Raw genomic sequence first — 26,541 nt, 5'->3', positions numbered from 1 at the left:
GGGGAAACTCCACGTCGGTCACGCATGCGCGGAACATACACACTGCTTACAAGCCAAGGGTATTTAAATTAAATTGGGAACTGTCACATACGTCACGTTCTGCCTTTCTGCACCTTGTGTCTGCACTGGATAGCCTACGTTAAACTTTAATGCATTTTATTATAGTAGTACTAGTACTGTGACTGAAAAATCCTGGGAAAATCTTAATACATGCTGTTATTTTCAAAAAGCTTCATACCAAGCTAAGCTTTTTAATTGACTGCATAAGAACCCCAATGGAAAGAAAAACAAGCCATCAGCTTTCTTGGGTTTATTTATCCTTATATTTAATTGTACTATACTACTTTTTTCTGCAAACTCAATCAATCAATTAATCAATCAATCAAAAACTCTTTGCTTAAATGTGTATAACGTGCGTATAAAGCTTTTGTTTCAAGTTAATGTGATACTCTGTTTCGTCAATCCAGTTGTACATACATTTCTTAGTTTTGATCGTTTTTACTTTGGCAATGTAGACGTGGCAGACATAGCAGAATAGTACAACAACAACAACAACAACAACAACTAATTTCAGTAACAATGGAGGAATGGAACACCTTTCCAGAATGGAATTTCCAGAACAGGTGGAATAGGACCCCATGCTATCTGGGTCTCAAAAATGTCAGAAACTTCAGTAGCATTGGGTTCTGACTTGTAGGGCTAGGCTCCTACCAAGAATATAATGAAGAATGATGCATTTGCTAAATATACCATATAGTTTGTGATCATTATTGGATTACAATTAGCTCCCATTATAAAATCTGTAATAGTCATTAGGATTCTTTATTATTATTATTTTTTGTCAAATGAGGAAACTTGGCAAGTGGTTAGAACAGCTTTATTATAACATCCAATCTGTATAAGACAATATTAATAATAAGAATATTATTCAGAATATTCTATATCTAGAATCTATCACGAGATAATATTTCAGCAGCACCTAACAGCTTTTATCAATGTACAAGCGACACAATCTTAATGACACATGTGTTAAACAGGTCCACACAATCCCAGCAGGATCTTTTCATAATGTCCCTTAGTATCCGCCTGTCAAACCAAGAGAAACACGTAATTAGTGAGAATACAACATAGGTAAAAACACAGAATGTAGCAACACAGCAACAACTCTATTGCTTAACCATGACAGCCATATAGAATGAGCAGGAGGGTTAATCTTGAAAATACAGACAGAGTGACATGTAAAATAGTGGAGTTTCACATTACCAATATGTCCTCCTGTAGAGTTCTTCCATACATGGTCTTGTACTCATCCATGACTTTCTTCAAGTCCACCTCAGAGCGGCTCACCACCACCCTGATAAGAGTCTCATCACATGTGCCATGTCCCTGTGAATAGACAGCCACGGTCAACTACACAATTCAGTGTTCATTTAACTCAGAAGAGTAGGCCAAGAGTAGACAAACATGGAACCAAAAGGACCCCAACAGGCCACCAATTTTTATACATATTAGGCCACAGAAGCAATTTTAGAAGATTCTGTGCCAGTTATTCCAATAAGAATAACCCCCCCCCCCCCCCCCCTAATAAAGCGATGTGTGATATGAGACCATAATAGGGCATAATCCTGATCACTACACAATATATAGATTTTGACACCACTACAAAATGGTATAATCACTACAAAGAAGTCACTAATAGTGTATTATAGTGAGTAGGGAGTCAAAGCGGAAACCATCTGTGAGGTTCGTTGAACAAGACAGAGAGCATTAACTCAATTACACACAAAGAGGGAGACAGACAGTCATCATACCTTCATAGACAGATGGAGCTTCTCCGCAAAGAAAGCAGGCTTACTCCAGGCACACTTCACTGTACAGCAAAGAAACACAGTTTAGGGGGGCAGCCCGATGGATCACAGAGTAAGAGAAGATAGCACAGTGACATAAATAAGTCTATAGTCATTTCCACAGCTGACCCCATGGAGTTCAAATCAAACCAAAATTCTACACAGCAATAGCATGTCAGGGTTTGAGTTGTAAAACACAGACGGAGACAGTTCAATTCCCAAAAGGAAATTAGTGTCTTTAATTCATTCCGCCCAGAAAGAAGGGATATTATATCCCCACTGGCTATATGAAAATGTACTTCTTCCCATTGGAATCATTTTAGGAAGAATCTTCCTCACCAATGTCAATGAGACAGTCTTCAATGTCTCCTCTCAGCTCCATGTCCAAGGCTTTGGGTAAGGTGACGTCGCTGAGGCCAGCGTATTTCTGGAACGCTATATCGGTCAATAGAAACATATATTTAGAGCAAATTTACAAATGAGATTATTATTATTAATTATTAATGGGGGTGCCTAGAGGCCTAGAGGTAGTTTATTTTAAACATATTGCACAAAATCATGGATTTCATTTTTTGGTTATTACGTATTATGTAAAAAAGAAAGAAAAACATGGCCTATAAGCTCACAAAATGTGTTGCATTGTGACATTGTAACATTATTTTCAAAATGTTGGAAACTGGAAATTTGACAATTTTGCAAATAATGGCACATGCCAGGATTAAAGTTGATAAAGGAACCTTACTTTTAGAGAGCTGAGGACCATTTCGACTTGTGAGGATGTCAATGAAGGCATAGATGTCAGTTCCTTTGGCGTTCTCACCAGCCTCGAACAAAGCCTGCCATAAAAGTCATTACTAATTCAATTACGGTCCGTGTTCATTAGAAATATGACCTTAGAGGTTAACCACAGTGCTACTACTAGTACAGTACCTTTGCATCCCTTTTGGCGAGGTCCAAGTCCACTTCACTGTCCTCATCTTTGTTGGCTTTCAGCAGAGCCTGCAGGGCCAACGTGAAGTCTCCACTGGTGTCTGCTTTAATGACGTCCTCCAACTCCTCCTGGTACTCTGATGATGGAGAGAGAGAGAACGCTTCATAATTTGGAATCATATCTTCACTTAAAAATAGACCTATTTTACTGTGCAATACACTGTAGGAACAAAGGTGATTTTTAAGATTATCCAAGGTAAATCCTTAATTCATACTCGCGATGCATTGAAGTCGGTAAAGTCACAGAGGATTGGAGCATCAGTTAAATGCCGAAAATGTATTGTAGTGGTAAATTGGGGATGTTTAGCATACTATATAATATACTGTGTAGACTGTACCTTCTTTAAAAACCCTCTTGATCTCACGGATCTCATGGTTTGGCCTTGATGCAAGAATTTCTACCAAGACATCTTCATGTGTGCCCAGTCCCTGTTGGATAGACAATTATCAATGTTAAAAAGAAAAATACAAATGTAATAATATGGCATTTGTACTGAACAATTCTTGAAAACGAATAGGCTATACATAAACAACAAAATGCCAGTTGTGAGACAGAACTAAGAATTAAAGAAACAATAAGAATTAAAATGGTAAAAAAATCTAAAAATATATTCACATGCATTCTAAACGCTGCATGGTTCAAATAGATGGTGATTTCGCTCAAACATTTGATAAGAAACTATTTACAAAGCTGTAATTAACTGCTTGGTTCTTGAAATGATAAGATACAGAATGTATCCGTGTGGCTTCTAGAGTGCATATTGAACTTGAGGTAACGATTTCAGTGAAGTGGATACGATTTCACAAAATGTACCTTTGTGGCTTCTCTGAGAGTGTGGGCATCAAATTGAGCAGGTGTCATGAGCAGAGCCAGAACAATATCCTCAAGATCTGACCTTAGGACTGACTTCAGTGCATCAGCCAGAGCCTGAAACAGAGACAAGAGAGAACTCAGTGACACACTGACGGTATTCACGCATAATTTAGACGTTGTCATATGACAGTGCACCCTGACTCACCTCCCCAGTGGATTCCTCATAGACTGCTTTGATCCTCTGCCTTTGTTCATTGCTTCTCTTCACCAGAACGGAAACGATCACATCCTCATCTACTCCTGTGAATGGGAAAATATGTTGAGTGATGTTGTAGGCTACTCGTACTACGGCTACTAAAAACTAAAAGACAATAGTATTTTTTCCAACTTTCTCAAGTGGGGAAAATCCAATCCCAAGAACATTTTCAAAGTCAAAATAGTGAGCAGCAGCTTGACGTTTCTTTTTCATAGAATAAGCACAAATAAACAACATATTAATTGTTGAGATGTTCGATAGATATACCACCCGGCAATACCCGATCTTGCAGATATTAAGTCCTTTTGCGATTAGGGTAGAAATGTATGCCTATCATGTGCAGTGCATTACTATGTTCCTCTTACCTTTGGCTTCGATGGCTTTCTGCAGGGCTGAGGCATCACTGCTGGCGGAGAAGTGAGGATAAGGAGGAACGGTTCCATGAAAAGGCTTCGGCTTCGGCTTACCCTTGCCCTTACACTGTGAATACATTCAGTCAGAAATATTCGTTAACACAAAGCTTTTTGCTCAAGCTGTTTAGTTTTCTGTACTGTATTGTAGATTATTATGATTTTAACTATACTGGATCCCTATAGTGTATATAGACACAGCTCATCTACTGTACAAGCTCACAGCGCATTACACCGCAATGTGTTGTGTGACCTTGTAGATCTGCTGTGATTCACCATTTTCGATGTATTTCGAAAATCTTTGAACGTTTCAGGAAATGTGTGCCTATAATATACCCAAAATGGGATTACAGACAGGCTAGGTGAGACAGAGAAGAGGTGGTCCAAAAAGGCCATAGGCCACCGTCCGATTCAAATACATGGTAACCACCCTGTTACGTAAACTGACTCCACTATAAGATCCACAATGGTAACTCGACCTGCATGGGCACTGTAAGTTCACGGAGGCCATGACGGCCATGGCTGCTGCATGTCCCCTGAGTTTGGCCTTATATAAATTATAATCAGTAACTAATTACCAATACATTGTTGTATTATGTGTTACTGTTATTATATCATTATTTTATTTGGCAGTGTGCCCTCAAAGAATTGACAACACCAAAGAAGGCCAAGTGGTCTTGCCACTAAAATGGTGAAACTTGAGGCCTGATTGACACTGAATATTACTGCTGCTGGATAGTGACCATGTTCAATTTTAGCTCAAAACGACACCAGCGAAATAAATAAATAAATAAATATTATAAACACACAAGAAGAAAAATTAAACCCCCACCAAAACTGGACAAATTGTGCCAGCCCGTCACTGCGGTGAACTGGTACTCACCGAGTCCACATCGTCCTCATCAGGGTCCCTGTCATGGATAACGTTTTGGAAGAATTTCTTGAAGAAAGACATCTTTGCTTTGCTTTGCTATGAATTGAAAACAGCTGAATAAAGACCCCAAATTGTGATTTACGTGTCAACACACTTCTGAATCTGAACACAACAAGAACTATTCATTCACAAATATAAAAATATAACTCACCTGTTCTGTGAAAGAGCAATTTTATGAAATCTGGTGTCAGTAGCCTACAATTTAACACACCTTGCAGAGACTCCACCCTTTCTCCAACCAGAGGTTGTTTTCAGACGTATTCATGGCTGGCCAACCCCTTCGCATTCTCACAACGCCAGCATTCCATAAAGGTGAGATTCCTGCTTCACATACAGGTTGAGTGACTTGTAACAGAAGACCTGTTTGGCTAAATTGTAGTTTAGTAAACACTGACATCTTTTTGGTCTCGACCTGAAAAGTTTGGGAACCACTGATATGCATGTATTGTTTATATGCATCACATACATGAATAGTGATATTGCATTAGTTATAAAAAATATTTTGAACCCAAAACAAGTTAGTACCAACAAAGCTGGACAGCCAACTCAAAAATATTAGAACTGTGTAATGTAGTTAACCCAATGATGAAAAGGAAGGAAGGTGTTGGGATTGGGGTGTGGGTCTGCAATGTTTGGCTTTGGTACTTGTTGTAGGCAAATTAGTTCATTCTTAATACTTCTTAGATAATTTGCATAGGGAGGGGGAGGGAGGGGTTTCTGTGTGTGTGTGTGTGTGTGTGTGTGTGTGTGTGTGTGTGTGTGTGTGTGTGTGTGTGTGTGTACGTACGTGCGCGCACACGAGTATGCATGTGAGAGAATGTTTTGAGTTCAATTTTATACACTGTATAATGACTGTGCTTTATGTTTTGTTAAAAAAACAAATAAAAATTGAATGAGAAAAAAAAAAAAATCCAGCAGCACCGCAATATCCACTGAGAAGTTGAGAACCATGTGCCGGCGCGGGTCTCAAGCCCCGTTGACACAATTATTCCAGTGTGTAACACTAAATTGTTGCCAAGTCAATTAATTTGTACCATGTTCTTTTAAATAACATTGTAGCCTACTGCAGGCCCAGTCAGAAAATATTATTGTGCTACAGTTGGTTCAACTCAGCTCATAGTGGGAACTAGGATGAGAATTATGAAATTGCTAAATACACAATATAGAATTGCGATAATGAGTACTATAGAGTACGAATAACAGTTTAAGTCCACACTAATTATCCATAATGTATAAATGATGGATAAGGGGTCAGGACAACTAGGCCTTTTCGTGTAGGGGTCAGAATAAAATCTGGACTTAAACTGACCACAATATGCTCCCATCATAAAATCTGTAAAGAGTAGTCTTTTGGAATAGTTTTTGTCAAACGAGGAAACTTGGAAAGTGTTTAGAGCAGCTTTATTATTACATCCAATCTGTAAGACATTATTAAGAACACGATTCCTAATATTTGAGGAACACCAACAGATATTTCAGCAGCACCTCACAGCTTGTGAAAAAGAATGAAACATTTTAAACAGGTCCACACAATTCCAGCAGGATCGTTTCATAATGTCCCTTAGTATCCGCCTGTCAAACCAAGAGAATATAACAAAGGTAACTTCACAAAAGAAGAGAATGTAGAAACAACAATTACATTGCTTAACCATGACAGCCATAGAATGACAGATTGTAATTAGGGATGCACGATTAATCGGTAGCATGATCGGAATAAGCCATATCGGCCCTAAAAATGCCGGTATCGGAACGGTCTCAAAATACAATTATTTAATCGGTTTTCACCAGCAATGAAAATATAAATCTAAATTGAATTTGTGTACTCCTCTCATTCAGTTATGAGAATAGGCTATTGATTGATTGAATAATTTATTATCAGGCTTCGGGCCAAGCCCCTAGCCTAGGGCCTAGGCTTGTTTCCATTGTGGTCCTCTGTATAATATCGGAATCGGTCAGAATCGGTATCGGCAGATATGACCCTGCAAATAATCGGAGATCGGATATCAGTCATAATTTCATAATCGTGCACCCCTAATTGTAATTAATCTTGAAAATACACAGACTGATATATTACCAATATGTCCTCCTGTAGAGTTCTGCCATACATGGTCTTGTACTCATCCATGACTTTCTTCAAGTCCACCTCAGAGCGGCTCACCACCACCCTGATAAGAGTCTCATCACATGTGCCATGTCCCTGTGAATAGACAGCCATGGTAAACTATACAGCAAAATCCTCACTCCAAAGAGTGTACCACTTTGAGATGCATTGTGTGATTAGATGTAATTAATTATCACGTCATGTAACTATACATTTGGAGTCCGACACCTCTACAAATGATATATAATGACTACATAGTACATACACATGGAAACCATGTGTGAGGTTGAACATGACAGTATCAACTCCAATATCATGCGCTCGGGTGGCACAGTGGTAAAAGTCCCAGTGCGCCCATATAGTTATATGGACATGGTTAGATGGAGAAATACAGACATCATACCTTCATAGCCAGTTGTAGCTTCTCCGCAAAGAAACCAGGCTTACTCCAGGCACACTTCACTGTACAGCAAAGAAAAAACGTTTAGGAGGGCAGCCCGATGGTTCACAGAGTAAGAGCACATAGCACAGTGACATAAATAAAGGTTAGCCATTTCCACAGCTAACCCCATGCAGTTCAAATCGAACCAAAACACTACACAGCATGTTAGGCTTTGAGTTGTAAAACTATTTACAGACTGTCTTTAATTCAGTCTGCCCAGAAGCAGAGATAATACATATCTTCACTGACTATTTAAAATCCCTTGTACTTAGTAATTAATATGATTCTGATTGGAATAATTTAGGATGAATCCTCCTCACCAATGTCAATGAGACAGTCTTCAATGTCTCCTCTCAGCTCCTTTTCCAAGGCTTTGGATAACGTGACCTCACTGAGGCCGACGTATTTCTGGAACGCTATGAGGTCAAACATTAAGAGCAAATACTTGTTTATTTATGCAACAGGAGAAGAGAGGGTGTTGAGACTGATTCCAAGTACAGTGGTCATGAAACTCAATGAATACAAAAACATGTTTTCAGCTACAAGCTTGTAATCTGTAATAAACTGTGACCAGCTCTCGTTTTGCACCGAGAGCTGGACATTTTGGATAGACCTCTCAGGCTTTATACCAACAGTGTGGTCGCAGCCATGCTGCCATGGTCCATTTTTACCATACCTTTGAGCCAGACCATGAAAAATATAGGCTACAGCTTGTTGTATGAAAGTTCATTTCAAATTTATTTTGAATAGTTGGAAACTTCAGGACAAATTTCACCAATGACGAGTGACGACATGCCCAAAATAGGGAACCCAGGGTTAAAGCGATAAAGGAATCTTACTTTTAGAGAGCTGAGGACCACTTCGACTCGTGAGGATGTCAATTAAGGAGTTGATGTCAGTTCCTTTGGTGTTCTCACCAGCATCGAACAGAACCTGTGATAACATGTATGAGCATGTTATTGGAGCATTAGTTATTAAAATACTTTGAAACGCGGGGCACGGTGGCACAGTTGGTAGTGCTGTCGCCTCACAGCTAGAAGGTCCTGGGTTCGATTCGCGCTCGGGGCGCTGTGGGTGCTGGTGGCGTGTTTCCTCCTCCGCGTCATCAGTGCCCATACCCGAAGGTGGGGTTGGCGAAAGGGCCTTTCTGTGTGGAGTATGTTCTCCCCGTGTCCCCTAGGATAGATACCCTCCCAAAAACATGCAGTAATCCTGGTCTCTAAACTGCCTCCCCCTGGCCAGCCGGGGCGCCTGATGGAGGGGAAAGGAACTGGTTGGAATAACGTGTTCCTTCCACGTGCTATACGTCCAACCAGGGAAACTCCCCCCTGTCAGGTGTAAAGGAGCAACTTGGACACTCAAGCATGAAGGAAGCATGAGTTAAGTCTGTTGCTCTCCCCAGGTTGGTGGAGGGTGTGTAGAGCCCAGGATCACATTAGATGATTGACACAGGGGTGAAAAATGGGTTACAAAATCGTGGGATAAAAAATATATTAAAAAAATACTTTGAAACCAAAACAAATTAATTGCAACACAAACAGTCACACTATACAGTTCTCAAAGTGGGGTCCAGCGACGCTCAGAGTTCTAAGCGACCCTTACAGGTCTGTAAATGTAGTTATATGGGGGTCATTGAAATTAAAAGGTTTGAGAACCACTCCATTACAGTACCGTGTTCATTAGAAATATGACCTTAGAGGTTAACCACAGTGCTACTACTAGTACAGTACCTTTGCATCCCTTTTGGCGAGGTCCAAGTCCACTTCACTGTCCTCATCTTTGATGGCTTTCAGCAGAGCCTGCAGGGCCAACGTGAAGTCTCCACTGGTGTCTGCTTTAATGACGTCCTCCAACTCCTCCTGGTACTCTGATGATGGAGAGAGAGAGAACGCTTCATAGGTTGGAATCATACCTTCACTTAAAATATAACCATTTCACTGTGCAATATACTGTAGGAACGATAATGAAGGTGACGTTTTTCGTAGTATGGGATAAATTGGGAAATTGGGAGCATCAAATATTACAATGTTCAGCATATTATCTCGTCTGTACCTTCTTTAAAAACCCTCTTGATCTCATGAATCTCATGGTTTGTCCTTGATGCAAGAATTTCTACCAAGACATCTTCATTTGTGCCCAGTCCCTGTTGCATAGACAATTATCAGTGTTAAGACAAATACATTCAAATGCAATCTAAACATTGGTTCAAAAGATGTTGCTGATTTCTGTAACCAAAGTTCCTCATTCAGCATGCACTAATAATTCTGCTCAAACATTTGATAAGAAACCATTTACAAAACTCAATTTAACCGCTTGGTTCTTAAAATGTTAAGACACAGACTATATCCGCGGCTATTGTAGAGAGTAAATATCGAACTTGACAGTTTCTTTGAAGTGGATATGAAATATTAAGACACAAAATGTGGGCTACCTTTGTGGCTTTTCTGAGACAGTGGGCATCAAAATGAGTAGGACTCATGAGCAGTGCCAGAACAACATCCTCAAGGTCTGACCTAAGGACTGACTTCAGGTCATCAGCCAGAGCCTGAAACCCAAACAAGAGCATTTATGACGAATAAAGTAATCAAAGCACTCAGTGAAGGTATGCAAGCATCATTTATACGTCGTTTATCATTTAAAATAGATACATGTATGTCAGTCTGTCAGATAGGATTTAGATATTATATTGTAGGTATTCTTATAGTATTCTTGTATTAACGTTCATTAACATGCAATACAAATGTCGTACAAATGTCGTACTATAACTAAATAACAGATTTTTAACAATGCAACAGATTGTTATATTGACTGTTATATTTCGTTTTGATTGTTGTTTATAAGAAGAGTAGGCAGACAGACATCTCCTCAAATAAGAGTTCTGTCCAAAACCTAAATCTGAAACGATTTTTCTTTATGATTTTCAACTGAAAACCTAGTAGTAGGTTTATAAAAAGTAGACTGAATTTCCAACAGCCTTTTCCATTTATAAGACCCTATAAAGCTATAATTCAATCGGACAACCCCCAACAATCGTGTTATTTTGTTCAATTACTATGTGATGACCAGAGCCATATCTAATAGAAGAGTTGCGATATTGAGGGGGCGGAAAACAGCACAGTCATGTGGTTCATGTACTCGCGCGAGCCCATAGACTCCAATGCATTCCGTAAACTTCCAGTTGTCCCCATTCAATAGAAGTCTATGTAGAAGAGCCACCATTGGACTGGCCCCATGAAGTGAACAGAGTTTACGTAAGTCTGTCTTAGGCATTGATGCATTCTAGATGTATACAAAGGGTGTGATACATCTTGACCCAATGCATTTCCAAAGGAAGTCACATGGTTTGACACAACATTTGTGTTGTACGGCTTTCGGCTGTGTTTCAACTGCCCCCCAACCCCTCATACAACACAAATGTTGTGTCAAACCATGTGACTCCCATTGGAAATTAATTGCGAGCTTGCATCAGCTATACATCTCATACAACAAGCATACATCAGTCTGTTGTAAAGGTGTGAGTAAGGCCTTACTCTATTGCTCTGGTGATGACCATGACTCACCTTCCCAGTGGATTCCTCATAGACTGATTTGATCCTCTGCCTTTGGTCATTGCTTCTCTTCACCAGAATGGAAATTATCACATCCTCATCTACTCCTGTGAATGGAAAAATATGTTGGGTAGGCTACACGTAGTATGGCTACCAGTAGACATTAACCAACTTCTCAAGTGGGTATGGCTGGCTACTACTAGACACTAAAAGACTAGATTAGTGAGGAGCAGTTTGACTTGCTGTATAGACTTCTTGTAGTTTTTATGTTGTCATTTTCCTCAATAAACATAATAGTAGAGATGGCTACAGCACACGGCAATACCCAGTCTTACGGATATTGAGTCATTTTAAAATGAATGTAGAAGTGTAGGGTTGGTCTATCATGTGCACTGTGCAGTAGTGCATCACCATGTTCTTCTTACCTTTGGCTTCGATGGCTTTCTGCAGGTCTGAGGCATCACTGCTGGCGGAGAAGTGAGGATTCGGAGAAACGGTTCCATAAAACTTTGGCTTCTTTGGCTTACCCTTGCACTGTTTCTGTGAATATGTTCAATCAGAAATACACTTTAACACAAAGCTTTTTGCTCCAGTCATTCTGTTTTTTTGTACTGTAGTTTGATTTTAACCACTGTGCATGGAGCCTCATTTTTTGTTGTCATAAGGCGTCATGCTGCAAAAAACTGCTGATCTACAAGTTTACAAATTGTGCTGTCACTGGTGAACTCGTACTCACCGAGTCTACATCACAGTCCTTATCAGGGTCTCTGTCATGGATCACATTTTGGAAGAATTTCTTGAAGAAAGTCATCTTTGCTTGGCTGTAATATGAATTGAAAACAGCTTAATAAGGACCCAAACTGTGATTTAAAGACACTACATGTGTGACACACACACACGCACACGCACACGCGCACACACACACACAGACACACACACACACACACACACACACACTTACACTCACACTTAAAAATAAATATTACAGCTATTGAAACAATTAACTTCCCCCCAAAATAATGGAGAAACTATTCAAATCTAAAACTCACCAGTTTGGAATTCACAAGATTGCCCCCTTTCATGGGTCTCAGTAGCCTACTATGTTACACACCTTGACTTGAATAGACACCTGCACCTTTCTCCAACCAGAGGTTTGAGTTTCTACGGTTGTTTTCAATGTATTCAAGGCCAGCCCCTTTGTATTCTGTCATCCCAGCATTCCATCACAGTGAGATTCCTGCTTCACATACAGGTTGAGTGACTTGTAGCTGTAGACCTGTTTGACTAAATTGTAGTTTAGTAAACACTGACATCTTATTGTGTATAGGCCTAAAGTATACTGTAGGCTTTTCGCTCAGTGATTCACTTGCTTCATACACAATGATACACAATAAACAATGCTTTCTACTTGTACCATTTACAAATAACCTTTTATAAACGCTTTTGTCAGTTCAAGTTGTGTTAGAGTAATATATATATAGCACTGTTTCCCAAACAGTGGGTCGGGACCCATTTGTGGGTCACAGACAAATTGTTATGGGTCAAGACTCAAGTAAAAATCCCCTTTTCTTCTCCTACATTTAAAAATATATTTCCAAATATTACATGAATAAATAAATAAGTAGTGAAAATAGATGATATACAAGCAAGCAAAAAGGGACAGTGATCTGCTTTTGTAGATCTGCTATTTTCACTAGTGTGTGAAAATGTCTAATCTCTTTTGGGAAAAGTTTGGGAACCACTGATATGCATGTATTGTTCATATGCATCACACACATGAATAGTGATATTGCATTAGTTATAAAAAATATTTTGAAACCAAAACAAATACTACCAACAAAGCTGGACAGCCAACTCAAACATATTAGAGAATGAACCAACTGTGTAGTTAACCCAATTTATGATGAAAGTAAAAAAGGAAGGAAGGTGTTGGGATTGGGGTGGGGGGTCTCCAATGTTTGGCTTGGTACTTGTAGGCAAATTAGTTCATTCTTAATACTTCTTAGGTCATTTGCATACATTTTTCATACATTTCTTTAAAGCATGTTGCTCTCCCCATGATGTTGACCCCTGCTTTGTATCACCTTGTGAATTAATTCCAGCAGCATCCCAATCTCCACTGAGAAACATGTGGGGGCGCGGGTCTCAAGCCCCGTTGACACAATTATTCCAGTGTGTAACACTTAATTGTTGCCAAGTCAATTAATTTGTACCATGTTCTTTTAAATAACATTGTAGCCTATACTGCAGGCCCAGTCAGAAAATATTATTGTGCTACAGTTGGTTCAACCTGGGAACTAGGATGAGAATTATGCAATTGCTAAATACACAATATAGAATTGCGATAATAATGAGTACTATAGATAGACGAATAACAGTTTAAGTTCACACTAATTATCCATAATGTATAAATGATGGATAAGAGGTCAGGACAACTAGACCTTTTCGTGGAGGGGTCAGAATAAAATTTGGACTTAAACTGACCACAATTTGCTCCCATTATAAAATCTGTAAAGAGTAGTCATTTGGAATATTTTTTGTCAAACTAGGAAACTTGAAATGTGTTTAGAGCAGCTTTATTATTACATTACATTACAACTTTTTAAAACTGTTTTAAATTTTAAACAGGTCCACACAATTCCAGCAGGATCGTTTCATAATGTCCCTTAGTATCCGCCTGTCAAACCAAGAGAATATAACAAAGGTAACTTCACAAAACCAGAGAAACAACAATTACAATAATTCCATGACAGCCATAGAATGACAGATTGTAATTAGGGATGCACGATTAATCGGTAGCATAATCGGAATAAGCCATATCTGCCCTAATCTGAGTTCCCAGAAGTTTTATTTTTCGCCACTAGGCGGGCGAGAAAAAAGGAACTTCTGGGGAAAAAAGGAACGTATCCCTGTGAGGGAAGTACGTTGCGCTCAGAATCTGAGCGGACACTCCCCTTTCCGGTCTGAAGCACTGTGCATACCATGAAAATAGTCAGAAGGGAATCCAATTCCAAATTGAATTGTAGTAGGCCACCACCGCTCAAGGAGCAATTGTTTCCGTTCCGTCTTATTTAGATGTAGCACCCACTCCATGTGGAACCCGCCCCTGTCTTTTGATTTGCATTTAATTTGAAACGCAACGCACTGGGCCACGCCCCTGCTGCACAGGATCTGAGGCCAATTTTCCTAGACTATATCTGCCCTAAAAATGCCGGTATCGGAACGGTCTCAAAATACCAGTTTTCACCAGCAATGAAAATATAAATCTAAATTGAATTTGTGTACTCCTCTCATTCAGTAGTCATTTAGTTATGAGAATAGGCCATTGATTGATTGAATACTTTATTATCAGGCTTCGGGCCAATTGCCCCTAGCCTAGGGCCTAGGCTTGTTTCCATTGTGGTCCTCTGTATAATATCGGAATCAGTCAGAATCGGTATCGGCAGATATGACCCTGCAAATAATCGGAGATCGGATATCGGTCATAATTTCATAATCGTGCACCCCTAATTGTAATTAATCTTGAAAATACACAGACTGATATATTACCAATATGTCCTCCTGTAGAGTTCTTCCATACATGGTCTTGTACTCATCCATGACTTTCTTCAAGTCCACCTCAGAGCGGCTCACCACCACCCTGATAAGAGTCTCATCACATGTGCGAAGGCCCTATGAACAGACAGCCAAATCCTCACAAAATCCTCACAAAGAGTACTGTACCACTTTGAGATACATTGTGTGATTAGATGTAATTATCACTATACATGTAACTATACATTTGGAGTCTGACACCTCTACAAATTATATATAATGACTACATAGTACATACACGTGGAAACCATGTGTGAGGTTGAACATGACATCCCAGTGCGCCCATATAGTTATATGGGCATGAGTGTCATGGCGACATCCAGTCACGTGACTCACGTACCTTCCTTACGGAAGCTGCCCTCACTTGAGAGCATCCGCCGGAAGAGGAGTCTACCTTTTTATGTCTATGGGCGAGTCAAAAATTGTGTGTGAAGAAGTGGAAAATTATTGTCTACGCAAAAAAATAAAAAATAAATGCCATTACACTCCACACGAAGATGGAGAAATACAGACATCATACCTTCATAGACAGATGGAGCTTCTCCGCAAAGAAACCAGGCTTACTCCAGGCACACTTCACTGTACAGCAAAGAAACACAGTTTAGGAGGGCAGCCCGATGGTTCACAGAGTAAGAGCACATAGCACAGTGACATAAATAATGCAGTTCAAATCGAACCAAAACACTACACAGCATGTTAGGCTTTGAGTTGTAAAACTATTTACAGACTGTCTTTAATTCAGTCTGCCCAGAAGCAGAGATAATAAATATCTTCACTGACTATATTTAAAATCCCTTGTACTTTACTTAGTAATTAATATGATTCTGATTGGAATAATTTTAGGATGAATCCTCCTCACCAATGTCAATGAGACAGTCTTCAATGTCTCCTCTCAGCTCCTTTTCCAAGGCTTTGGATAAGGTGACCTCACTGAAGCCAATGTATTTCTGGAACGCTATGAGGTCAAACATTAAGAGCAAATACTTGTTTATTTATGCAACAGGAGAAGAGAGGTTGTTGAGACTGATTTCAAGTACAGTGGTCATGAAACTCAATGAATACAAAAACAATATGTTTTCAGCTACAAGCTTGTAATCTGTAATAAACTGTGACCAGCTCTCGTTTTGCACCGAGAGCTGGACCTCTCAGGCTTTATACCAACAGTGTGGTCGCAGCCATGCTGCCATGGTCCATTTTTACCATACCTTTGAGCCAGACCATGAAAAATATAGGCTACAGCTTGTTGTATGAAAGTTCATTTCAAATTTATTTTGAATAGTTGGAAACTTCAGGACAATTTTCACCAATGACGAGTGACGACATGCCCAAAATAGGGAACCCAGGGTTAAAGTGATAAAGGAATCTTACTTTTAGAGAGCTGAGGACCACTTCGACTCGTGAGGATGTCAATGAAGGAGTTGATGTCAGTTCCTTTGCGGTTCTCACCAGCATCGAACAGAACCTAACATGTATGAGCATGTTATTAGAGCATTAGTTATTAAAATACTTTGAAACCAAAACAAATTAATTGCAACACAAACCGTCACACTATACAGTTCTCAAAGTGGGGTCCAGCGACGCTCAGAGTTCTAAGCGACCCTTACAGGTCTGTAAATGTAGTTATATGGGGGTCATTGAAATTAAAAGGTTTGAGAACCACTCCATTACAGTACCGTGTTCATTAGAAATATGACCTTAGAGGTTAACCACAGTGCTACTACTAGTACAGTACCTTTGCATCCCTTTTGGCGAGGTCCAAGTCCACTTCACTGTCCTCAGCTTTGTTGGCTTTCAGCAGAGCCTGCAGGGCCAACAAGAAGTCTCCACTGGTGTCACCTTTAATGACGTCCTCCAACTCCTCCTGGTACTCTGATGGAGAGAGAGAGAACGCTTCATAGGTTGGAATCATACCTTCACTTAAAAATATAACCATTTCACTGTGCAATATACTGTAGGAACGATAATGAAGGGGGTGAATTGGGAAATTGGGAGCATCAAATATTACAATGTTTAGCATATTATCTCGTCTGTACCTTCTTTAAAAACCCTCTTGATCTCATGAATCTCATGGTTTGTCCTTGATGCAAGAATTTCTACCAAGACATCTTCATTTGTGCCCAGTCCCTGTTGCATAGAACAATTATGTTAAGACAAATACATTCAAATGCATTCTAAACATAGGTTGCTGATTTCTGTAACCAAAGTTCCTCATTCAGCATGCACTAATAATTCTGCTCAAACATTTGATAAGAAACCATTTACAAAACTCCATTTAACCGCTTGGTTCATAAAATGTTAAGACATAACACAGACTATATCCGCGGCTAATGTAGAGATTAAATATCGAACTTGAGATAACAGTTTCTTTGAAGTGGATATGAAATATTAAGACACAAAATGTGGGCTACCTTTGTGGCTTTTCTGAGACAGTGGGCATCAAAATGAGTAGGACTCATGAGCAGTGCCAGAACAACATCCTCAAAGTCTGACCTAAGGACTGACTTCAGGTCATCAGCCAGAGCCTGAAACAGAAACAAGAGCATTTATGACGAATAAAGTAAGCACTCAGTGAAGGTATGCAAGCATCATTTATACGTTGTTTATCATTTAAAATCTTAGATACATGTATGTCAGTCTGTCAGATAGGATTGAGATATTCTATTGTAGGTATTCTTATAGTATTCTTGTATTAACGTTAACTAAATAACAGATTTTTAACAATGCAACAGATTGTTATATTGACTGTTATATTTCGTTTTGATTGTTGTTTATAAGAAGAGTAGGCAGACAGACATCTCCTCAATTAAGAGTTCTGTCCAAAACCTAAATCTGAAACGATTTTTCTTTATGATTTTCAACTGAAAACCTAGTAGTAGGTTTATAAAAAGTAGACTGAATTTCCAACAGCATTTTCCATTTATAAGACCCTATATAAAGCTATAATTCAATCGGACAACCCCCAACAATCGTGTTATTTTGTTCAATTACTATGTGATGACCAGAGCCATCTAATAGAAGAGTTGTGATATTGAGAGGGCAGAAAACAGCACGGTCATGTGGTTCATGTACTCGCGCGAGCCCATGGACTCCAATGCATTCCGTAAACTTCCAGTTGTCCCCATTCAATTGAAGTCTATGTAGAAGAGCCACCATTGGACTGGCCCCATGAAGTGAACAGAGTTTACGTAAGTCTGAGGCCCGACTCACACCTTTCGATCTAGCATACAACATTGATGCATTCTAGATGTATACAAAAGGTGTGGACTTTCGGCTGTGTTTCGACTGCCCCCCACCCCCCACCCCCTCATACAATACAAATGTGTCAAACCATATGTGACTCTCATACAACAAGCATACTGTTGTAAAGGTGTGAGTTAGGCCTTACTCTATTGCTCTGGTGATGACCATGACTCACCTTCCCAGTGGAATTCTCATAGACTGATTTGATCCTCTGCCTTTGGTCATTGCTTCTCTTCACCAGAATGGAAATTATCACATCCTTATCTACTCCTGTGAATGGAAAAATATGTTGGGTAGGCTACACGTAGTATGGCTACTAGTACTAGTAGACATTAACCAACTTCTCAAATGGGTATGGTATGGCTGGCTACTACTAGACACTAAAAGACTAGATTAGTGAGGAGCAGTTTGACTTGCTGTATAGACTTGTAGTTTTTATGTTGTCATTTGACTCATTTTCCTCAATAAACATAATAGTAGAGATGGCTACAGCACCCGGCAATACCCAGTCTTACGGATATTGAGTCATTTTAAAATGAATAGAAGTGTAGGGTTGGCCTATCATGTGCACTGTGCAGTAGTGCATCACCATGTTCTTCTTACCTTTGGCTTCGATGGCTTTCTGCAGGTCTGAGGCATCACTGCTGGCGGAGAAGTGAGGATTCGGAGAAACGGTTCCATAAAACTTTGTCTTCTTTGGCTTACCCTTGCACTGTTTCTGTGAATATATTCAAACAGAATACACTTTAACAATGCTTTTTGCTCCAGCCATTCCGTTTTTTTGTTCTGTAGTTTGATTTTAACCACTGTGCATGGAGCCTCATTTTTTGTTGTCATAAGGCTTCATGCTGCAAAGAACTGCTGATCTACAAGTTCACAAATCGTACTCACCGAGTCTACATCACAGTCCTTATCAGTGTCTCTGTCATGGATAACATTTTGGAAGAATTTCTTGAAGAAAGTCATCTTTGCTTGGCTGTAATATGAATTGAAAACAGCTGAATAAGGACCCAAACTGTGATTTAAAGACACGTGTGTAGGAATGGCTGTGTTAGTGGCTGGAGAAACAGTACAGAGGCATTGGTAAAGGTTAACCAATGATATGTTTATTCACCAAATGAGCATTACAAACCGGCATAAATACAAGAAGCTCTACTATCTACTCCCAGCACAGAATTCAGTTCACTGGCAAAATGGCAGCCTTTTATACCCAGCTGGAGATAATGAGAATGGACTAACACATTTACAGGGTGTCTTCAAATAGAGAGAACATATACCATAAATACATACATAAGCATACAATAAATACATATAAATAACTAACCTTAAACCATACAAATGTTACAAGTTTCTGTGAACTACACAAGTTATAAGTCCTTCACACTACAACATAAATAATCAATCACAACAGCACATCTTAACCCCCCGCTATCCTGACATGGTCCAGCCCAATCCTTACTGAAACACATCACAGGCAATTGTCAGGCATTCAATCAAACCTCAACAATAGAACTCCACTTCCCAAACATATTGAATCTATAACCCACATTGCACTTGCCCCTCATGTTTGTTAATCACCAAGCATTTCCCCAGGTGGAACTCGTTGGCTGAGTGGCCATCTCAGCTAAACGGGAAACGGTATTCAACAATAAAATGACTGCAAAATACAACTGTGCAAGTTAAAAGTGCCAATATGCTGTGCAACATAAGTAACAGAGGACCACTCTGTTACAGTGTGACACACTGAAGATTAAAAATAAATATTACAGCTATTTAAACAATTAACTTCCCCCCAAAATAATGGAGAAACTATTCAAATATAAAACTCACCAGTTTGGAATTCACATTGCCCTTTCATGGGTCTCAGTAGCCTACTATATGTTACATACCTTGACTTGAATCGACACCTGCACCTTTCTCCAACCAGAGGTTTGAGTTTCTACGGTTGTTTTCAATGTATTCAAGGCCAACCCCTTTGTATTCCGTCATCCCAGCATTCCATCAGTGAGATTCCTGGTTCACTTACAGGTTGGGCAACTTATAAAGTCTAAAGACCAGTTGGGCAAAGATTTTAGTTTACTAAACACTGCTTTCATCTTGTGCTTTTTCCTCAATGCTTTCATGCATTAGAAAGTTCACTTGCTTCATATAAAACGATGCCTTCTACTTGCATCGTTTACAAATAAGTCAGTTGTGTTGCAGTATATAGCATTACTGTAAATACAGTAACATGAATAGTGAGTGACACTGAATGACAGTTTGAAATCTATTTAGTAACAAAGCTGGATCAAAGACTCAAAATAGTAAACTAAATGATCACACAAAAATGCATTTAATTAAAAGTTAAACATTAGAGAATGAATAAACTGTAAATAAAACCAATTTGATACAAATACTCGAGGGATCCTCTTGTATTTGGTGTCTTAGCAACAGCATGTTGCTCTCCCCCATGGTGTTATCCAATGCTTTAGTTTTTATGGCAGATCTAGTTTAACTTTGTTTGAGTTTAGTTCTCTGCACTTTTCAATCCTGCACCTGGCAAATACGTTAGGTGCAGGATTGAAAAGGGCCAGAGTTAAGTATATTTGTAACAAACTTAAGATAGCATTTAAAGAATATGCAGTTACAGATTACGCTTGTTTCACTTTTGTTAACACGCTAAAGTTTCAGTCATCTTCTTTTCTAGTTTGTTTTTTGGTCATTTAACAAAAATGCCCCCCCCCCCCCCGTTAGTTTTAGTTAACGATAATAACCTTGCAGCACGGGCAGCACCCCAAATATCCACTGAGAAATACACAATATAGTTTGGGTGCTAGGATGAGAATTATGCAATTGCTAAATACACAATATAGCTTGTGATAAGGATGACAATTTGCTCCCATTTTAAAATCCGTAAAGAAGTCATTTAGAATAGCTTTGTCAACAGAGAAAACTTGGCAAGTGTTTAGAGCAGCTTTATTATTACATCCAATCTGTAAGACATTAGAAAAACAGTTCCCAATATTCGAGCAACACCAACAGATATTTAAGCAGCACCTCACAGCTTGTATTAACGTGAAAAAGACAAAGTTAATGAAACATTTTAAACAGGTCCGCATATTTCCAGCAGGATTGTTTCGTAATGTCCCTTAGTATCCGCCTGTCAAACCAAGAGAAATACGTAATCACAATCAGTGATACAAGGGTAATTTCACAAAACCCGAGAATGTAGAAACACGTACAGCAACAATTCTATTGCTTAACCATGACAGCTCATAGAATGAGCAGGATCAGGGGAAATCTTGAAAATACAGACAGAGTGACATGCATACATGTAATAGTTTCACATTACCAATATGTCCTCCTGTAGAGTTCTTCCATACAGGGTCTTGTACTCATCCATGACTTTCTTCAAGTCCACCTCAGAGCGGCTCACCACCACCCTGATAAGAGTCTCATCACATGTGCCACGTCCCTGTGAATAGACAGCCACGGTAAACTAAACAGCAAAATCCTCAGGGTTTGTTCACCTCCAAAGAGTGTACCACTTTGAGATACACATGGATTGTTTGATTAGTCCATATAGGGTATAATTATCACTATACATGTATGTAGTCTACATTTGGACACTACAAATGGTATAATCACTACATGGTGAGTGAAAGTGGAAACAGTTTGAGGTTAAACATGACAGTACAGGCATTCTGCGAAATTTCCGAAGAAATCGCAACAGAAACTCTTTCAACAGTTTGTGTCATAAATATGTTATAGTAACCAAATATCAAAAGTCCTAAGAAATCCCAGTGGAACATATTGAAAAATGCTGCTTTAAGTTAGCCCTGCATGCATAGCCAGCCTTTATCTGCCTTTGCAATGCATATTGCAGCGGCACAGGGAGGGGGACATTTGTCACTGCATGCATTCCTGCAGGAAGGCAACTGTCAGCAGGAGGAGTATGATGAAGGCTCCAAGTCCTCCTGGTGGGGGCTCCTCATTGGCAGGCGAGTCAGTAGGATCCACCATCCTACTGACTCACTGAGGTGACTAGTGACTAGAAGTGTGTGGGGAGGAATAAATTGGCATAACGACTAAATTGGAGTAACAATATTCTACACTAAAAAAACAATTAATAAACAGAAAACAGCCCACACAAAGACTGACGGCATACCTTCATAGCCAGTTGGAGCTTCTCCGCAAAGAAACCAGGCTTATTGCAGGCACTCTTCACTGTACAGCAAAGAAACAGTTTAGGGGACACCAGGGCAGCCCGACGGATCACAGAGTAAGAGCACATAAAGTCCACAGCTGATCCCAGTACAAATCAAAGCGCTACACAGCATGTTAGGCTTTGAGTTGTAAAGATAATTTAATAAAACAAAGAGATGAGTCTTAAATAAATTCTTTGCTAAAATCAAACTGACCATAGTCAAAATCCCTTGAACCCAGTAATTAATAGGATTCTGATAAGAATAATTTGGGGAAGAACACTCCTCACCAATGGCAATGAGACAGTCTTCAATGTCTCCTCTTAGCTCTTTTTCCATGGCTTCGGATAAGGTGATCTCACTGAGGCCGACGTATTTCTGGAACGCTATGAGGTCAAACAATAAGAACAACTGTACTTGTTTTATGCAACAGGAAAATAGAGGGTGATGAAACTGATTTAAAGTTCAGTGGTCATGAAACTCACTGAATACAGAAAAAAACCAAAGTGACTTTATTTATAACAAGCTGTAAGAAGCTATGAACAGCTCTCAGTTTGCGCGTTAACATTCAACAGACCACGCACAATACCTTCGCACCAGACCATGAATATAGGCTAGCTTGTGTCATTCATTTCAAAATTCTTTTCAATGTTGGAAACTTCAGGACAATTTTCACCAATGACGACATTCCCAAAGGGTAAAAGTGGAGAAAACGACATGCCCAAAATAGGGAACCCAGGGTTAAAGTGATAAAGGAATCTTACTTTTAGAGAGCTGAGGACCACTTCGACTTGCGAGGATGTCAATGAAGGCGTTGATATCAATTCCTTTTACGTTCTCACCTGCCTCGAACAGAGCCTGTGATAAACAGTTACATTAGCAGTTATTAAAATATTTTCAAACTAAACCAATTAATTGCAACAGAAACCGTCCGTCCAGCGACACTCAGGATTCAAAAGCTTACAGGTCTATCTGTAAATGTAGTTAGTTATGGAGGAAATTAAAGGCTTGAGAACCAGAGAGGTTAACCACAGTGCTACTAGTACAGTACCTTTGCATCCATTTCGGCGAGGTCCATGTCCACTTTACTGTCCTCATCTTTGTTGGCTTTCAGCAGAGCCTGCAAGGCCAACAAGAAGTCCCCACTGGTGTCACCTTTAATGATGTCCTCCAACTCCTCCTGGTACTCTGATGGAGAGGTTGGAATCATACCTTCACTTAAAGGGGGCACTCTTACATATCACATTCCGGCCAATCACTGTTGGCGTCCTCACTTTTTAAGCCCTCAGCCAATCAAATAGTCGCAATGGGGTAGGGGTGTACACAAAGCTGGGCATAGGAGGGGCTAGTGCCATAACCATTTTACTGTACAATGTAGGAACGATAACTGTTTTTTTGGTAGTAGGCCTATGGTAGGCATTTGAGAGCATCAAATATTACAATGTTTAGCATACCTTCTTGAAAGACCCTCTTGATTTCATGAATCTCATGGTTTGACCTGGATGCAAGAATTTCTACCAAGACACCTTCATGTGTACCCAGTCCCTGTTGGATAGAAAATTATCAGTGTTAAGTGCCAATAGTGATTGAATTTGGTATGGTGCCGATTTCTGTAACCCAAGTTCCTCATTCAGGGCGCACAAGAAACCATTTACAAAACTCTTTTAACCGCTTGGTTCTTAAAAAGACACTATCCATGGCTATCGTAGAGTGTAAATATTGAACTTGAGATAACAATCTTTAAATTACACAAAATGTAGGCTACCTTTGTGGCTTTTCTGAGACAGTGGGCATCAAAATGAGTCGGTGTCATGAGCAGAGCCAGAACAACATCCTCAAGGTCTGACCTTAGGACTGACTTCAGGTCATCAGCCAGAGCCTGAAACAGAGACAATAGCATTTCTGACTAATAAAGTAATCAAAGCAGTGAAGGTATGCAAGCATAATTTATGTAGTTTGTCATTTTAAATCTTCGATGAGTCAGGATTTTGATATTATATATTGGTTAGTATTAAACTTATAGTAGGTATGGCATTTTATTTCTTCATTTGTAGGCGGCAGTTGTGATCATTTATATGGGAGACTACAGGTGAAAATTAGCTTCTTGTTAATCTGGCATGTTCAATTAATTTAATTCCTGTACATGTATGGAACATTCATTAACGTGCAGCATGATGGCTTCTCAAAAACAGATTGTTATATTTCATGCTTTTGTTTAAAGGCAATCTCCTCAAATTAGATAACTAAGGGCCATCAGAGATCTGTCAAACGGAATTATTTGTTCCGTTTATGATTCAACTACTATACACACACACTGTAGTATGTTTATAAAAAGTAGGTTGAATTTCCCAGTCTTTTCCATTTTTGGTGTGGGGGTTTTGATGCCCCGGACTCACCTTCTCAGTGGATTCCTTATAGACTGCTTTGATCCTCTGCCTTTGTTCATTGCTTCTCTTCACCAGAAGGGAAATGATCGCATCCTCATCTACTCCTGTGAAGTAAATATGTTATAGGCTACACGATACTAAAATACAACTCTCAAGTAAAAGTACAGAGATGTATGAATCCAATCCCAAGAAGATTTACAAAGTCAAAATAGTGAGGAGCAGTTTGAGTCAAGAAGTTTGTTGTCCAGTAAAGACCAATAAATAAACATAGTAATTGTTGAATACCTAGGGTAGCACCCGGCAATACCCAGTCTTGTGGATATAGAGTCATTTTGCGATGTGTAGAGGTGTATGCATATCATATGCAGTGAATCACCATGTTCTTCTTACCTTTGGCTTCGATGGCTTTCTGCAGGTCTGAGGCATCACTGCTGGCAGAGAAGAGGCATACGGCATACGGAGAGATGGTTCCATAGAAAGGCTTCTTTGGCTTACCCTTGCAGCACTGAATGCATTCAATCAGAAATACACTTTAACATAAAGCAAGCCGTTTTGTCTATTGTACTGCAGTTCATGATTTTAACCACTGGAGCCCTATTTTATACTAGTTTGTCATATGATTGAGTCACGACTCACAACACACTGCATCTCAATGCGTTGTCAGCTATTAATTTTGCCATTTGATACATTCTGAAAATGATAGCCTATATTACCCAAAAGTGGATAAAACAGTCACTGGGACTCACTGAGTCCACATCATCCTCAGGGTCACTGTCATGGACCAGGTCATGGATATGTAGGAAGAATTTCTTGAAGTCAGTCATCTTTGCTACACAGCTGAAATATGCAAGGGCCCAAACTGTGATTTAAAAAAAAAACACCAAAATAAAAGCAAAACTATTAAATACTGAATATAAAACTCACCTGTTCGGAATTCACAAGATTGCCCTCTTTAACAGGTGTCAGTAGCGTACTATTTAAGAGGTCTGCTTCACTTACAGGTTGGGCAGCTGGTAACTGGAGACCTGTTTGGCAAAAAAATAAAATAAAAAATTACTAAACACTGAGATCTCATCCCAGCTATGCTGTCTCAACTTGTGACAATACTAAGTTTATACTTTTCAAATTTACACTTGCTTCATATACAAATCAAACAACTTTATACTTGTAGCCTAGTGACCCTATAGTCTACTATTACAAATAACTTAAAGTGTGGCCCTTCCTCTGTGGTCTGCAATGAGGTCATTAGCCTACATGCCAGAAGCTGACAATCAACATTTTTCCCCCAGAGACACATGTTTAAAACACCAGACAGACCATCAAGCACAGAATTCAAAAGGAGACAGCTATCTCGCCGTCTCAACCTGAACCAACCTCTTCTTATTCTTTGTGGAGTTTTATGGCAGTTGGTGCTTAAGTGAGCCTGCCCTCACCTGTAGCTTGCCTTTTAAGCAGGTGAGGCAAACCATCACATAATCCTAATTGGTAACTCTGTAAACTCAAGTTTACTTACACAAAGGTTATCTTACACAAAAGTACATAATGAAGTAAGTTACAAGTTCAACAATGTTATGTGTTTCCTAATTCATTCACAGATTTTTATAATGAAGACAAAACATGATACCAACATAAACAAACACCCCTCCTCCTCTACAGTGCTTGGCCTCTTCCAATCAACAGGGTTGGAAAGTACTGAAGAGGAGTGTCAGGTGATGTGAGCAATAATTTATCTTCTTCACAGTGAAAATAAATAAACATTTAAAACCCTTTGAGTCCTTGTGTTGAAAATGTCTT

The 26,541-nt window shown here is 39.4% G+C and overlaps 4 protein-coding genes across 9 annotated transcripts; all 4 read right to left on the bottom strand.

The window, feature by feature from the left end:
• Positions 1 to 863: 863 nt before the first annotated feature.
• LOC308309463 (annexin A1-like) lies at positions 864 to 5,486 on the bottom strand. 2 transcript variants are annotated; one of them, XM_080755331.1, is made up of 12 exons: positions 5,403 to 5,486; positions 5,201 to 5,287; positions 4,273 to 4,387; positions 3,857 to 3,951; positions 3,652 to 3,765; positions 3,176 to 3,266; positions 2,778 to 2,914; positions 2,590 to 2,683; positions 2,187 to 2,282; positions 1,812 to 1,870; positions 1,264 to 1,386; positions 864 to 1,086 (listed from the first exon to the last, which is right to left on the bottom strand). In XM_080755331.1, the coding sequence occupies exons 2-12, from the start codon at positions 5,270 to 5,272 to the stop codon at positions 1,030 to 1,032; spliced, it is 1,053 nt and encodes a 350-aa protein (XP_080611457.1). In that variant the 5' UTR covers positions 5,273 to 5,287; positions 5,403 to 5,486; the 3' UTR covers positions 864 to 1,029. The 2 variants fall into 2 exon arrangements, with proteins under 2 accessions (XP_080611457.1, XP_080611456.1); XM_080755330.1 differs by having other exon boundaries at positions 5,201 to 5,304; positions 5,403 to 5,462.
• Positions 5,487 to 6,635: 1,149 nt separating this feature from the next.
• Positions 6,636 to 12,660, bottom strand: LOC308309460 (annexin A1-like). 2 transcript variants are annotated; one of them, XM_080755323.1, is made up of 12 exons: positions 12,392 to 12,660; positions 12,061 to 12,163; positions 11,768 to 11,855; positions 11,355 to 11,449; positions 10,226 to 10,339; positions 9,847 to 9,937; positions 9,525 to 9,661; positions 8,634 to 8,727; positions 8,115 to 8,210; positions 7,756 to 7,814; positions 7,326 to 7,448; positions 6,636 to 6,823 (listed from the first exon to the last, which is right to left on the bottom strand). In XM_080755323.1, exons 2-12 carry the CDS (start codon positions 12,151 to 12,153, stop codon positions 6,767 to 6,769), a joined length of 1,047 nt encoding a protein of 348 aa, XP_080611449.1. In that variant the 5' UTR covers positions 12,154 to 12,163; positions 12,392 to 12,660; the 3' UTR covers positions 6,636 to 6,766. The 2 variants fall into 2 exon arrangements, with proteins under 2 accessions (XP_080611449.1, XP_080611448.1); XM_080755322.1 differs by having other exon boundaries at positions 11,768 to 11,882; positions 12,079 to 12,163; positions 12,392 to 12,612.
• Positions 12,661 to 13,938: 1,278 nt separating this feature from the next.
• On the bottom strand, positions 13,939 to 20,088 carry LOC308309461 (annexin A1-like). 4 transcript variants are annotated; one of them, XM_080755325.1, is made up of 12 exons: positions 20,062 to 20,088; positions 19,068 to 19,147; positions 18,780 to 18,894; positions 18,352 to 18,446; positions 17,345 to 17,458; positions 16,970 to 17,060; positions 16,669 to 16,805; positions 16,305 to 16,398; positions 15,796 to 15,891; positions 15,457 to 15,515; positions 14,892 to 15,014; positions 13,939 to 14,019 (listed from the first exon to the last, which is right to left on the bottom strand). In XM_080755325.1, exons 2-12 carry the CDS (start codon positions 19,140 to 19,142, stop codon positions 13,963 to 13,965), a joined length of 1,056 nt encoding a protein of 351 aa, XP_080611451.1. In that variant the 5' UTR covers positions 19,143 to 19,147; positions 20,062 to 20,088; the 3' UTR covers positions 13,939 to 13,962. The 4 variants fall into 4 exon arrangements, 3 of the variants coding, with proteins under 3 accessions (XP_080611451.1, XP_080611450.1, XP_080611452.1); XM_080755324.1 differs by having other exon boundaries at positions 20,003 to 20,071; XM_080755326.1 differs by lacking the exon at positions 20,062 to 20,088 and adding an exon at positions 20,007 to 20,015 and having other exon boundaries at positions 19,068 to 19,152.
• Positions 20,089 to 21,498: 1,410 nt separating this feature from the next.
• Positions 21,499 to 25,713, bottom strand: LOC308309630 (annexin A1-like; the record flags this gene model as incomplete). Its single annotated transcript, XM_080755540.1, has 11 exons — positions 25,672 to 25,713; positions 25,494 to 25,584; positions 25,138 to 25,252; positions 24,757 to 24,851; positions 24,126 to 24,239; positions 23,815 to 23,905; positions 23,412 to 23,548; positions 23,125 to 23,218; positions 22,651 to 22,746; positions 22,324 to 22,382; positions 21,499 to 21,630 (listed from the first exon to the last, which is right to left on the bottom strand). The coding sequence occupies exons 2-11, from the start codon at positions 25,569 to 25,571 to the stop codon at positions 21,499 to 21,501; spliced, it is 1,011 nt and encodes a 336-aa protein (XP_080611666.1). The 5' UTR covers positions 25,572 to 25,584; positions 25,672 to 25,713.
• Between the last annotated feature and the right edge of the window lie 828 nt (positions 25,714 to 26,541).

Source organism: Protomyctophum bolini, assembly GCF_963924005.1.
Source record: "Protomyctophum bolini genome assembly, chromosome: 22".
In the NCBI taxonomy this organism is placed as follows: Eukaryota; Metazoa; Chordata; class Actinopteri; order Myctophiformes; family Myctophidae; genus Protomyctophum; species Protomyctophum bolini.
The sequence above is the reverse complement of the archived record's forward strand: the minus strand, read 5'-3'. Positions and strand labels throughout refer to the sequence as shown.

Bases quoted from the DNA above. Each gene is read 5' to 3' on its own strand.
- LOC308309463 (XM_080755331.1), bottom strand. From the start codon at position 5,272: ATGTCTTTCTTCAAGAAATTCTTCCAAAACGTTATCCATGACAGGGAC. The intron at 3,267-3,651 runs GTACATTTTGTG...TCTATCCAACAG, and splicing joins CTCTCAGAGAAGCCACAAAG to GGACTGGGCACACATGAAGA. The intron at 1,087-1,263 runs GTAATGTGAAAC...TTGGTTTGACAG, and splicing joins CTCTACAGGAGGACATATTG to GCGGATACTAAGGGACATTA.
- LOC308309461 (XM_080755325.1), bottom strand. From the start codon at position 19,142: ATGACTTTCTTCAAGAAATTCTTCCAAAATGTTATCCATGACAGAGAC. The intron at 15,892-16,304 runs GTAAGATTCCTT...TTGACCTCATAG, and splicing joins TGGTCCTCAGCTCTCTAAAA to CGTTCCAGAAATACATTGGC. The intron at 14,020-14,891 runs GTAATATATCAG...TTGGTTTGACAG, and splicing joins CTCTACAGGAGGACATATTG to GCGGATACTAAGGGACATTA.
- LOC308309460 (XM_080755322.1), bottom strand. From the start codon at position 12,153: ATGACTTTCTTCAAGAAATTCTTCCAAAATGTGATCCATGACAGAGAC. The intron at 11,883-12,078 runs GTGAGTACGAGT...ACATATTCACAG, and splicing joins AGGACTGTGATGTAGACTCG to AAACAGTGCAAGGGTAAGCC. The intron at 11,450-11,767 runs GTAAGAAGAACA...TTCCATTCACAG, and splicing joins GAAAGCCATCGAAGCCAAAG to GAGTAGATGAGGATGTGATA.